The sequence below is a fragment of the Actinia tenebrosa genome, unplaced genomic scaffold (assembly GCF_029948245.1).
Source record: "Actinia tenebrosa isolate PJP-AT-01 unplaced genomic scaffold, QUT_ActTen_1.0 PGA_scaffold11__36_contigs__length_13525064, whole genome shotgun sequence".
Lineage (NCBI taxonomy): Eukaryota > Metazoa > Cnidaria > Anthozoa > Actiniaria > Actiniidae > Actinia > Actinia tenebrosa.
The window spans coordinates 210,967-225,522 of record NW_028292571.1 but is presented as its reverse complement, the minus strand read 5'-3'; the positions used below and the strand labels follow the sequence as shown (position 1 = coordinate 225,522).

General features: G+C 36.3%; 1 protein-coding gene across 13 annotated transcripts in view; it reads right to left on the bottom strand.

Moving 5' to 3' along the window:
* LOC116292224 (kalirin) overlaps positions 1-14,556 on the bottom strand; it is a 207,233-nt gene that overhangs the window by 124,235 nt on the left and 68,442 nt on the right. For all 13 annotated transcript variants that reach the window (XM_031699495.2, XM_031699492.2, XM_031699491.2 and 10 more), the window contains 15 exons: positions 14,208-14,345; positions 13,811-13,933; positions 13,382-13,573; positions 12,445-12,584; positions 11,296-11,362; positions 10,515-10,621; positions 9,270-9,339; positions 6,684-6,776; positions 5,422-5,514; positions 4,184-4,225; positions 3,444-3,521; positions 1,953-1,988; positions 1,726-1,872; positions 1,072-1,173; positions 877-964 (listed from right to left, as the gene is read on the bottom strand). In XM_031699495.2, coding sequence (XP_031555355.2) covers positions 877-964; positions 1,072-1,173; positions 1,726-1,872; positions 1,953-1,988; positions 3,444-3,521; positions 4,184-4,225; positions 5,422-5,514; positions 6,684-6,776; positions 9,270-9,339; positions 10,515-10,621; positions 11,296-11,362; positions 12,445-12,584; positions 13,382-13,573; positions 13,811-13,933; positions 14,208-14,345 — 1,516 coding nt within the window. The remainder of the gene's footprint in view (positions 1-876; positions 965-1,071; positions 1,174-1,725; positions 1,873-1,952; positions 1,989-3,443; positions 3,522-4,183; positions 4,226-5,421; positions 5,515-6,683; positions 6,777-9,269; positions 9,340-10,514; positions 10,622-11,295; positions 11,363-12,444; positions 12,585-13,381; positions 13,574-13,810; positions 13,934-14,207; positions 14,346-14,556) is intronic.

Here is a 14,556-nt window from a genome sequence, read left to right as displayed (position 1 = left end):
TCTGGTCAGATTATGCCAAAAACTAGATTTAAAAAATAATCACATGACGTCACTGTGCCTTCAGGGCGTGTCCGACGGTCACGAAATACACACGATTTAAAACTTCCATCTATCCCTACACTTAGTATGAACTCATATTTGCCCAAGGTATATCTGGTGCCTCGCAGTTTGCAATACGAGTAGAGGAGTCATGCTTCAAAATTATTGTATCGAGCCACCTTAAAGGCATTGCAATTTAAGTACCCGCGTAACAAAAAGGTATTTTACGACTGGGCTACCACTGTTTTCCAGTAAAAAAGGCATTTTAAGACTTGGCTACCACCATTGGTTTATAGGAATTTTAATTTAAGTACCCGCGTAACAAATGGTATTTTACGACTGGGCTACCACAGTTGTCTAGTAAAAAGGTATTTTAAGAATCAGAAGTGAGGCTAAGCCCGCATACACTGGAGTTTTAATAGTCGTCAATTCGATCGGGCTGGGAGAAGCGAAAACACCTGGACTGGAACATATGAATATTCTACGCAAAGTCGAGGCTAACCCTGATCAACAGAGAACTCAAAACGGGATAACGTCATAAAACTCAGTTGATGTTACGTGTTCAGAAAATCTAATATATTCCATAGTCGTTCTATCGATTGTATTACGTGTGATTTATTGCATTTTTTCGAATACATTGACATCAACAGTGCTTGCTACGTAGGCTCTCTCTGTCAATTACCTTACGTGAGATAATCCAGAATGACTGACGGTTTTTAAAAAACGCTGTTTCATGGCTAATTTGACGTTTTACTCTGTTGCCTACGGCAACCAGAAAAGAAACCAACATTTCCCCTTCAATAAGCCGTGTCACGATAAAAAGAACCTTTTACTTACTTCTTTCCTTCAGAATACCAAACTGGAATTGTTGGATGAGTTCTCGCAGTTCCTTGACCCAAAGCTGTTTGACTTCAATGTTGGCAGCCTGAAAAATAATAATGATAATAAAATATAACTGATGGAATCCTAGTAAGCTGTTTACGACTTAAATCATCGCAACTGATTGGACTAATTATGTGTGGTCAAAGATACCTTGATTATTCGTTTATCCTCGGACTGTGGTGGTTTTCCTGTCCACACAGCAAACTTGCACGGGTCTTCTGCGATATGTTCAGTTATGCCCAACTCTGACGTCTATCACAACAACAAAAAGTCATGACAGACATAAACGGATTATTGAAATAGAACAAACAACCACGACAACAGACCTGTTTCGAATTCCAAATTACCGCTGTGTTTCTTGATTACTGACTCATTTGCACAGGGTTAGCCTCGAGTTTGTGCAGAATGTGCACGTGTCCCAGTCAAGGTCCGTCGAGTTTCAAAGTGTTTGTATTGTTGAAGTTGTGCATTCTTTACTTTAGCGTTGGTATTTGAGAATATTTAAACACTGATACAGGCTAACCCTGTGCAAATGAGTCTGTAATCAAGGAACACAGCGGTAATTTGGAATTCGAAACTGGTCTACTGCAAGTGACAACTACAATAAAAAAACATGTTCTAGTAGGGAATTCTACCGTTGAGTTAAAAATAATAAAGGATTCTGGATTTTTCGTTTCTTCCATGTAATACAGCAAATCATGACAACTTTCCGTTTTAAATTTTTCGTATAATTCACTTAGTTTTCTACTATGCTTTGTTTTTCTCTAACCAATTAATCAGCAGCAAAAGAACTGCTACTGTTACCTTTAACTTATATTTATAGAGATACGTGACTTTGCCATCATTGTCTTTGGTTTCCTTGCTGAAAATCAAGGCCTGTTCGAATAAAAACACATGTCGATCTTTGCCTTTTCGTCGCAGCAGTTTGGGATCGAAGACCAAGAATGCATCCTATAATCATAAATGTTAGAAAAACAATGAATACAACGAAAAAGCACGCAAAACAAGAGGAAAAAGTGCATTTTTCCTACCTGAAGTATTATTCTTCCAAAATTGTCCAGATTTTCCTATTAAAAATAAATGTATCTAAATCATTATTTGGAACTTAGAAAATCACCTGACAACTGAATTTAACTGGCACAAACAGGAGCTTGGGCCCAGATATAACGAAAAATAAAACGTAAACGATCTCCTTTCCGGAAGCCAAATTCTTGCGACTAGTTCAACACAGCTTTTAAAACTGAGTTTATTTGGTTGGCTTCTATGCCACATTCTGATTATACAATGGTTTTGAGTGGCATACCATGGAATATCCCACGAATCACTTGTATCAATTTCTAGCAAGTGATATACTCGAGGCTCCAGAATTCGAAGGTTTTTTAATTAAAAAAATACAAGCGACAAAGGGAAAATCCAACGAGTGGCACAAGAAAGCATTGTTGAAAATATTTCATCATTTAGGCAAGAAATTTTGAACACCCCAATGCCTGATGAGAAGGATAAGTGCGGGAACACATTGAACTGGATATACAACGGCTTTCCTACAATCTTTGTGTCTGTATTTTGTATGGATAAAACCTTGTCTTTTCTCCACTATGGAGTACATTACAGTGCGACTACATTAATAAAAGCCACCCAAACAAATTTCGAATCAAATTCACAAATCATGTTTTTTGTATAAAAACTGTCTGGGTGGCCTTGGTTGTTGTAGTTGCACTCAAGGTAATAACATTTAGCTTCGTTTGTAATAAATATTGTGGACTACACGTTAGAAATATGGTTTTAACGTGGACAAGAAATATAAAGAAAGAATTGGAAAACTTATATGAAGCCAAGGTAGGAAAAACAACATTTACTGAGTACCTTGCGAGCAAAGGTTGTCTTTTCCTTCCCTAGGGCAGAAAAATACCTCTAGCAGGGTATTTGTATAGGAAATCGCACGATCTCGAGTACAATTTGGAAATTAATAGACACAAGTAATGTTTTGAAAGTTCTAAAAAGATATAACTAGCTAAAAACTAGTGTGTGTAATTTACCTTTTCATCATTACTTTTTGAAAGTTCTTGTAATTGCACGAGCCTTTAGGCGAGTGCAATTAAAGAATTTTCAAAACATTACGAGTGTCTATTAATTCCAAATTGTACGAGAAGATCGTGCGATTTTTTGTTTATAGTTCACTCAACAAAATTTCAGTAAAAAATGCGAAGCGACGCCGTTCATCTTTGTCTATTTGGCGGCCGATTTTCAGTCCATCGCGCAACTGAAATGCATAAAAAAGATTAGTTCTTACGGTTTTAAAATTTTATTCATATGTTTTTTAAGTACAAAATGATAGAAAATAATTGTTTTGGCCGTGTTGCCATAGCGACTTAATTCGGTACTCCTACAGAGTACAATTAACGCTATAATTGTACTCCTCTCGACCAATCAGAGTCGAGTAATTTTGTTGAGTGTACTATAAACTGAGATATTGTTAAATGATAATTTCTGCTAAGTTATTAGAAAGACTATAAAATACTTACATCTAACCCATGTAACATGTTTACATACATTGCATCATTGGCTCTTCTAGGTACGCTCAGCATAACATCAAGGCCAGACTAAAATCAAAGACAAGACATCAACAATTAGTTAGTATGAACATTGGACCTACAAATAATAAGTCAGTAAAGATCAATCCATTCATCCATGTCCAATCACGATTGCTTGTGGAGTACTGCGCTGTATACGTGTATCAGCGATTAAAATCTCCAGTTACAGATTATGCTGACTCTAGTAACTACGTAATACAGGGGCGTAACCAGGGATCTTGCAGGGTGGGTGCACAGGGAATGGAAATGGAACTATGTCGAAACTAACAGCCGTCTTGAAAGTATTCCAATGCAATGGAAAAAAAAGCAAATAATGGAGGAGTGATATGCAATTTTAAAGCAAATTGAGAGAGATGAGCGGACCTTAAGATTTTATTGGGGGGTGGGTGCACATGCACCCTGTGCTCCCCTGTGGTTACGGCCCTGTAATAACTATGCATTGACGCAATAGTAATAAATCACATAGAAAATTAGTTGATTGTACATGTCAATTTAGCGTAACGTGAGAGGACATGAAAAAAGTTCACTCACGAGACGAAGGAAAGACAAGTAACAAGAAGCAACAAGCAGTGTAAGGCTGAAGATGCTATCAAACGGCTCCATGGGTAAGATCAGCTTAATAAATTTAATAGAAGTAAGGAATATTTTAAACAAAAAAAGACACTTTTCACCTGTAAGCTGTTCTCTGATATTTCACAACACGTCAATAAATCCTAAAAGGAAACAAAGCAGGATTAAGAAAGAAATTTTAAGAAAGGAATGAAAAATATCTTTTTAGACAAGCGCATTTATCTAGATTTACTTAGTACGTAGTTTATTTGATTATTAAAAATATTATCATCATCTTCTTCTTCTTCATCATCATCATCATCTTCATCATCATCATTATTACAATTATTATTATTATAAGTTATTTATACCATTACTACAATCATTACTACTATTTTTACTATCATTATTGCTATTATTATTAAAATCATTATTACTACTACCATTACCATTACCAGTCCTAGTGCTTACGAATTTGGCAACGATTTTGGTTAGCATTTTTGGAGTAGGAACCGAGTACAATGTAGATTTCTCTTGTCAATATTGAAATGGAATTCTGCCTGTGAGTTCAACTAACGTTTACAATCAATTTAAAGAAAAGAACGAAGAACTTATATTGCATGGATTGTCTAGTTGGCAGAATCATGGAAAATGCTAATCAAAATACAGTGCTGAATCCTCCATTCTGATTGGTTGACCTTGAGTTCGTTCTGAAAGTCAACTCAGTTATTGCTATTTCTATTGCCCTATTTCATAATGACGTCACATCAAAACAAACTATTGTTTTAACGCTAGGGATCATGGTCGCTGGAGGGGGACGGAATGACAACAACACATCTTAAATCACAATGAAATTTGGTTTATGAGCTGGCGAAGGCAAGAACAACTAAATATTACCCTAAATATCTCGAAAGAATAAAATTAAGCTTAAATTTAACCTAAATTTCTATCATTTTAGCCGATGTAAACAAACCGTGACGTCATTATGAAATAGGGCAATTGCTTTTTCTATTGCCATATCTATTGCTACAGCTATCTCTTTATAGCAACGTGATTTTCTTTACTTGGTGGCCTGGAAATCAGTTTTGTTTTGCAAATTGTCTCGATTCTGATCATCTTGAACAAATCTGTCTCTTTTTGTCGTTTTCTTCGCGGGTCGAGATGAAGCAGAAAATGTCGTGTTTCGGTGCGATATATAAAAGTTCTACCTGTTACCCGTTGAAACTTTTAGCTGCAAAACTTGCTTACCATGGCGTTGCGAAACCAGTTTCAGGGGATGATACACGGCGCAATTTCGCTCTTAAGTAATTAAAGGTTTTCTAAGTGGAATTTTTGAGCTTCACGACTAACGCGAATTTACCTTTAATAGGAGCTGATATTTAGTAATCCTTTGTACTGGTTTGATTAAGTAGGCTGATATTGAGAGTCCATGACCGTAGGAAGCTTGTAAATCCTAAAGGCACAAAAAATCGTGGCATATATGACCTGAGTGGAAGAATAGCTACAAATAATAGTAGTAAAGGAAGGGAAACCTAAGGCCCAGGGCAAACGTCGAACTAACCATGAGCTTAATTTAGTCGAACCTATTACATTTGAAATAGGCTCAAGCCTAGTACGACGTTTGCTGCAATAGAGAACGACCCTATTGAATAGGCTCGAGTCCAGCATAAGTTCGACAAGCCAAGTCGGACATTACGACTCTGGAGCGACTTTGCGGCAAACGCCGTTTCAAACACGTGCCGAACTAAATTCATAAATTATGCAAAATAGCAAATCAATCATGCAAGTCGCATGACTTACATCAAAGCCGTGAAAAGAACCACTCCCCCACCTCCCAAACACTCATTCCCCCCTGGCGAGCATGCGCTATACACAGATGAGTGATGAACGAGACCAAGGAGCTCTGGATACGAAAATCAATTCAAAACTATTCAAACTGAACATGTCCGCGTTTAGAAAATCTTTGCCACGAGACGAGACTTTTGTGTCTTGTAGTTTTTGTTTTGACCAAACCAAATATGTTTGCCTGGTTTGTGAGATGCCGACCTGCAATAAATGTGCTGTATTCGAGAGCAACAAAGATAAGCCGGGCTGGACGGCGGGCAAAAGCGTTGCGCATGGTGAATGCTGCGAGAGTGACAAAAAAAAAAAGAAAGAAAAACAGGCAAAAAGTGCAGAGTGCAATGCCATTCTCCGTTTTCTGTTTTGTAGTACTGCATTCCATATAAATGCCCATTTTAATTGAGGTCGAGCGCAATATTTCGCCATTGCAAGGATATGCATTATTCCAGAAAAGACAAACAAATGTCCGTGCGTTCCCCCGTGCATTTTCATGTCCAATTAAAATTATAATAACAATGGGTGAGTGAATTAAGATCAACATTGGTTCGACGTTTGCCGCCACGTAGGCCCTTAGTCGGCCTTCCACCGAATCTATGTTAAATAGGTTCGGTGCGACGTTAGTCCGACGTTTGCTCTGGGTCTAAGCTATCAGAAAATAAGTACCACGCAAATAAGAGAAGGAAAACAAATTCTTCGACTTTTCCGTAAACACTTTAGAATTTTTAAAGACTCCAGCGGAAAAAGGTCCAATATATGGAATATATGAATTAACTTACATACCGAGAAAAAGTTTCCTCCATGTTCGATGAGCAGTGAGTTGGAAAAGGGTTTGTTTTTACAGTAGGCCACGTACATTGTGACAAACGTTTCGCCCTGTCAAAAATGAATCATAACATTAATCATATTGATCATATTAATCATATTAATCATATTCATGTGTTAAAAATGCGTTTAGTCGTCAACACAGTATTACACTGCGTGCAGTACGACTTTAACCAGAGTTATATATATATGTACACTCCATTGCAGAAACGTTGTAGTATACATTTATACATTTATACAAATACCTAATGAGATGCATATTGCAATTTTACTTTTCTAACCCTCAAAACCAATTGATTTATAATCTGTAGGATGTAAAACTCGAGAATAAAATATTTTAACGTTCATTGAATGAAACAAATAATAAATAAAGCGAGTTTTCTGTTTTGTATATCATTAAATATACTGAATAAATTAGGTATTTGTATAAATGTATACTACAACCTTTCTGCAATCAAGTGTATGTTATGTATATATGTAATCACAATAACCTGCCTTGATTAGCCTTTGCTATTTGCAGGTTAGATGAAATTTTCGAATGAGCATGTTTTTACTGAAATCGGAATTAATGTAAGATCGCTGTTAAGCGTCGGTGCGTTTACTTCATTGTCTATTTTCTCCTTTTTTTTATCTAGGTTTTTAAATTGCTTTTGAGATATTGGAGGATAAGTAATATTGCTCAAGGTACAGAAAATTTGAAGAAAATCTGTATGAGCATTTTCGAGAAATTTCATATTGAAGTTTTAAAGTATAAAAAAAATTTCAAAAACAAAACATCTTAGTAACTTTATGAAAAAATAGTTTATTTTCTCTGTTTTGAGTTCCTAAATTTATCTAAAGAAGTTGGTAAATCACTTTGGAATATTGGGTAAAAATTGTATAGAAATCGTACCACTTGATATTTCAAAATATTAGGTCGACTTAACTTGGATTAATTGCTTTCCGAAAATGTTTCCGAACTATAAAGATATGACTAGCTAAAAACTACTGTGAATTATGCACCGCGTTACTCAATTTGTTTAATTTGTGGCATGTCCACAGCAGTAAAGAGTTCGTAAATCCGTGTCCAAGTACCTTGATATGCAAATCCCGTGTCTATATGTTTTTAAAGCGCAGAGAACCAGATACTGCGTGACAAAGTCTTGTAATTCTTGGTTGCTTAATTTACATAGTTCGGAAACGTTTTCGGAAAGCAATTTTAGGCCCCGTCCACACGTATCCGGAAATTTTTGTATCCGAAAATTATTTTTTGCGGATACGAAAATGTTCGCGTCAACACGCAGCGTATTCGAATCGTTTTCACCGTCCACACGTATCCCTTTTCGAAAATTTGCGGATTCGGACACAAAAATTTGCGTACAAGTGTGGACGCAGCCCGTATCCGTAAAAAGAAATTGGCGAATACACAAATTTTCGGATACGTGTGGACGGAGCCTTAAAGCATTGACCATGATTGACCAGCTCATACAGCACACTGGAATTTACGCGAATGTGATAAAAGAGGACAATAGCGATGAAAAATCAAATGAACAAGGGTTAAAGAGAATCGTTTGGAAATGTGCCTAGATCTAAGATTATAGATAGTATTCCCATAATGAGGAATGTCTAAAGGATGCCGGTCCTTGAGCTTTTTGACTTTTTTGAAAATTCTAGTGTCCTGTTTCATTAACATTTGATGGATATCTTTGGGCTTGGTAGTGTAGTTACGCTTTTCACATCGATCGAGAAAATATGACTAGGCAATACTACATATAAGATAAGTGACTTATAGAGTGCACGCACTAAACCCGTGAACAATAATTAGTACTAATTAGTACTATTTTATACAGACTACTTCGTTTTCTATTGTTTAGTTAACACTATTTAGTACTAAAAGTTAGTATTTGTTTCACGGGTTTAGTGCGAGCACTGTATTTAGTATTTGAGAATAACTAAAATAAACATATATCGATCAAATCTGAAATGTACGAATTTGAAAATGAAACAAACACATATATAACACTCTTGATTTGCAATTGTCTCGGCCAATCAAAACGACAGAAAAAAAGTTTGAATGATACACCACCAACGACATCCTTGCCGACATGTTCACTTCCACAAATAAACAGAAGTTAATACCATATGCTTTGATTGGTCACGGCGAAATCAAGACAAACAACTGAAGGGCGTTATATGCCTGCATGTATTAAGTGGTATAGGTAGATGCACGCTTTTTTGGCAAAAAGAGAATTACTCAATAAAATTGAAATATATATTCATTGGGCTGAAAAATATTTTTTGACTAGGGAAGTAAAACACTTTGATGCAATCAAAAATCTAATCTTTGCGGAAGACTAGTTTGCTAGGCTATGACCACATCATTAAGCACATACACCTTAATGAAGGGAAACGACATTCAGTTCTCAACTCTGAACGGAAGCTTTTTTAGTGCACCGACTTATGATTTAAAATTCATCATTTGATTATATGATTTAGTCTATTTATAGATCTTAATCATACATGAAATCATAGAGGATGATAGTTCAAATCTCTTAATTTACTTACCCATTCGATAAAAGCCTCTCCCACATCTTCGGGGTTAGTTTCGTATTTTTCTAGTTCTTGCAAGAATGTACTGCAGATAAAGGGAAATCGATCAGTCGAAACGACTTTGCTATTAGCTTATCATTCAAGATTGAAAACACGTTCTTGTTTAGAGAATGCAAGGTGTGATTTAGAAAAAAGGTAAAGAAGTTAAAATGTTGCTTATATTAGTATTCTCCTGCGCAAAAAGAGATCGAATTACCAGAGGGACAATAGAAAAGTGGGTAAATTAAGAAATGGAAAAATGACAATTAAATAAGTAAAATTCTTAAAATGTACTATTTAATAAAGGAAATCCTAATTGGTGTATTTATAATAACGATGTGTATTTAGGAACGGTAATTAAAAAGCATTTCCGCTGTTTATTCTCGTCTCAGGTTGAGCGCAACGAAAATTTGTTTCCCACGTACCCCAAGGGTCATTAAACTAGTCAGATCAGGCCCATCTGATCAGGGCCAGTAACACTCATTCTACATGTTTTTATCAGCTTTATGTGACTCTTTGGAACTTTGGGTGCGTGAAAAGCACTACTACGGCGCTATATCTCATACTCTGCGTAGTTCAAACCTGGGGTCGCTGGTTCGATGCTAAGAATATTGATTGCAGTGGTATAGTGTGTATGACATACACTGCTGTGACGCTGTATCTCACACTCTGCGTACTTCAAACCTGGGGTCGCTGGTTCGATGCTAAGAATATTGATTGTAGTGGTATAGTGTGTATGATATGCACTGCTGTGACGCTGTATCTCACACTGTGTGTAGTTCAAACCTTGGGTTGCTGGTTTGATGTCTAGAATATTGATTGTACTGTGGTAAAGTGTGTATGTCCCAACCTTGAAATCAGTATTGTAAATTTGTTAATCTGTCATGAATATATACTGAATATCTATGGTAAAAATTTTGAAGGTTGTACAAAAATGAAATGGTGTGGTAGTATGAAAGGAGCAGACGTTCCTTATTCCTTAGTTCAATGTGTCTATTTTAACCTGTTGTTAGTAACTGTCAGTTTTACTTTTCAAATGACTACTTTTTTAATGTAAGACCAAAAAATAACCACCACTGACGGAATAAATCTTTCATAATAACGTCACGGTTTGTTTACATCGGCTAAAATGATAGAAATTTAGGATAAAGTTAAGCTTAATTCTCTTCTTTCGACCATGATCCCTGCGTTAGTTTGTTTTGATTGTGACGTCATACTTACTCGTTGTGGAAATTAAAGATTTCTTGTATATTGCCAAAAACCACATTGTCTTTGCCTACGAGTCCTTGGGGTACGTCGGGACTGGTTTCCATTGCACTCAGGTAATTCTGTAAGGCAGTATGATATGCAAAAAATAACTTATCATTGTTAATAACAACTCAGATAACGAAGGATGTTGATCTACAAGTGCTGAAGCCCTGCTTGGTATAAAATTGCCTATGGCTTTGAAAAATCCCAAAATCAGCTATGAAAAAGAGGACAAGCTCTTTTCTTGAAGGAAAGAAAAAATGCTTTTTAGTCTATCAATGCTCAAAGTTTGCCTTTTATTTTACGGTAGAACTAATGCTGTTTACTAGATGGCAAACTTTTCAGCGGCCATATTTTCTAGGTAATTTGGCGCATCTATCATTTCGAGCACTTCAGTCTTGCCTCGCCCATGGGTTTCGTGAGAAACAGAATTTGAATTTAAACTTAATGCAACATAGACTTGGTTTTTGTATCTACGAAAACCACACATAATTACTAAAAAAGATGAGCATTTCGGAGAAAACTATCACTATCTAATACTATCAGGACAAGGTTTACCATTTCATTATTACCACTTAGAAAGCAAAGAAAAGTACCTGAACAAACCAAACTGTAAATACGGATAACGAAAGGAAGCAACAGAAACGGAAAAAAAAGGAAAAGAAAAAAAGAAAAGTCGTCATTTATCACTCAGAGAAAACCACATGCGAAGACCAGAAAATACATATTTAACAGCTATAATCGATGTACATACATCTATGACACACTTGAGGTCTGCAACATAAATTCTTTCTGTTTGAAGTAACTCGTTCATAATAAATCTGCAAACAAACAAAGTGAGTTAGAAAAAATATTTACCCTGATTATCATACAAGCCTGGATTTCACAAATGACGCACAAGAAACGCCGGCCGGCGAGGCCCGCGGTCTTTACAAAATGTAACAATTAAAATATCAAAAAGTACAATAACAAAATACCCAAACAAAAAGAACATTTACGACAAACTAAAGTATTATCCTTCCAATGAGAAAATTCCAAACAGAGGTTGCGCTCTTCTTTTGACAATGCTAGTAATAGTGTTTTGATAAGTCTCCTTACACAACTAAATAAAGCAAACGGCAAAAAATTCGAAATTCATCAATCAAAAACTCGAAATTTCTATTTTTCTTTGATATGAGATTTTTGATTAAACCAAGGACTTTTTTAACGACATTATTCAAGCGACAAACATTTTATAATAATCTGAATTCAACTTTTCCTAGAACATTTCTTAGCCGCTTGATATTGCTCATTATTTTCACACAAAGCTGTACGAAAGGTTTGCGGTTTCCATACGAACACAATTAACCATGTTTTATAATAGAGATTATTATCATTTACAACTGAAATCAGGAACAAAAATCGTCCTCAGTTGGTGATTCCAAACAGACACTGAGAAAGAAAATATAGTTCGGTGAAGAAAACAAAAAGCAACTGAACACCAGCAGTCAAAATAATTTCTGGAAATAAATATTCAAAACTTTATCTAAAAATATTCTGCTGTCCACAGTCAGTTCCTATTCCCGAGACAGATATTCTGGTTGCTTTTTCTTTTATTTAGATGTCTAATTGTGTTTTTGTTATTCAATGTTCGCTAAATGTAAACCGCAATTTCGGATTTGGGATCAAAAGTCCTTTTATACTTGTATTTCTTATTCTCCGTACAAACGTTGTTTACACTTTAACGGGGCAAACCAGTCAAAAGCACTTTTATAGCCAAAAAACTCTAAATGAAAAGATTATCCGCAACTCGTGACTCGAACGGAAAGCTTATTTTGCTTGAAATATAAATTAAACTGTTCATAACATTAGTTCTATAACAAAGTAATCAGTTACTATGTTACTAATGTGTGTGTTGACTTACTCTTTCCTCTTGGCAGACCTCCGTTTCTCTTCTGTCATTTCATGGATTCCACTATCTTTGGATGTTTCTCTGAGAGCAAACGCCTGTTGCTCGTGAGGTTGAGTCTGAAGCGACTGCAGGCTTGGCCATTCATTGTCATCCTGGTTAAAAAGCAGGGAAGAAAACAAGGAGAGAGTACTGTATGAGCTAAAACGAGAAAGACGCGAGCCATAACCTTGATCATCATCATCGTCCGAATCAGATGAGTACCACGCTTGTGATTCTTTGATAATTTGAAAGTCTTGAAACGCCATTATCCCTGAACAAATTCCCTCTTAACTACCCGTTAGCCGATCCCGGTCCTTTGCCAGAATGACAAAAATTAATAAACAAGTTTAAAGGAACAACTTCGTAGCTGATTTAGTCAGATGGATTAGCAAGCAGTAAAATGAAGGAACGCACAGGCAACAAAAACTTATTTCATTAATTAGTCATGTATTTGCACCTGTGGTGAGGTGGTTTCATTGAGAGCTTTTTGCACCAACCACTGAACTCGTTCAACAGGCCAAATGTCAAAACAAGACAAAACAACGCAACCCTAGCAAGAAGGCCTTTGTCAGATCCCAAGGCCATCAGATGTTGAGTCAAATACTGAATACACTGCGCACTAGAAACTAAATCTATTTGCATCAGTAAATGTTTGGATTTTACGCTAAGAAAAAAGTCCCAAAGTTTGTCAAGGAACAAAGTATTACTCTCAGATCAGAAATCAGTTCTTGGTCGTTGTTGTTCGACAATAATCAGTGCCCGTGTGAGCTGATTTACTTCTTTTTTGTATCGATACAAGTAAAATGAAATAGCAGTAACATCAAACAAAAAACACCGACCCTGATATGTTTTGGTTTTTTTTCAATTTTTCTTTATAATGCTAAGCGTTCAAAGTTTTTTTAGGACTTACGTCTTGGTCGATGGTGGGATAGCCAAGCTTAGTCTCCAATCTTACGCGGTATTTATTCATACGACTAGAGAAGTCCTTGTATCTTTTCTCGACAGCTGTGGCCCATTGTCTAATACCGTCTCCATGGTAGCAAGTCTTGGTAATTAAACACTCGGCCTGTTGTAGCATTTGTCGTACTTTTTCACGAATCTCCTAGTGACAAAAAATCAGTACGCCTTTGAAAAAGAAGACAGTGCCGTAATTCGGCTTGCGAATATATTTCGCGAACTAAACGTATGCAAAAAAGTGATAATGGAATTTATGTTTAAATAATACAAAATTATAACCCTAGACTTAAGAATTAAAAACGTACGCTAACGCAATGATAAATGTTTTTGAAGTATAAGTATGAACATAAGAATGAGGGTTTGCACACACCAACTTTCGTACCTCGGCTGCTTCCTTAAACTCATGGTGTTCTTTGAGCAACCGTCTCGTCTCTGCCTCGTTCTCGCCTTCTGTAGTGTGCGATGAAAGATAGAACTCGCCATTCTCATGAATCCATTCTAATGCCTAGAGATTGAGAAAAAAGGAGTGAAGTTTATGAGAAAATGGTTTTAATTTAATCTCAATTCTCAGTCTCTACTTCCTAGTTCTTAGTTCGTAACATTAGATAGACCTTAGGCAGTAGTACAACATTTAAGGTACTAGGCATAACATCATCTTATATCCGTCTTGCTCCAGATCTAATAGACACATATGTACTAATATATTACAACGGCGCGGAACTAAAAAAGGATAACTTAGTTATACCAGCCGTTACCAGGCATCACCCTTCAGTACTCACCTCGTTAGCCGACTGTTCTAGTTCTAAGTATTGTACGCAATGTTCAGCCACGGTCTTTCTCACCCCCCATTGTTCCATTACCAATTGTTCTTCTAGCTTAAGCTGATCCATTACGTCCTTTACTTGATTCTCAACGCCCTGAACCGACATATATATAAGATACATTTAGATAATGCACCAGTTTAGCATGCGAAAAAACCCGGGGGGAGGTACTACCACCCCAACTTGGGTAGGGGTGTGTCGCCAGGACCTCAAAACCCTGACCCTATCCCAGACTTAACATTTTGATTTTACATACCCTACCCCAGACTAAAACTAAGAATTGTACACCCTATCCCAGACTACACCC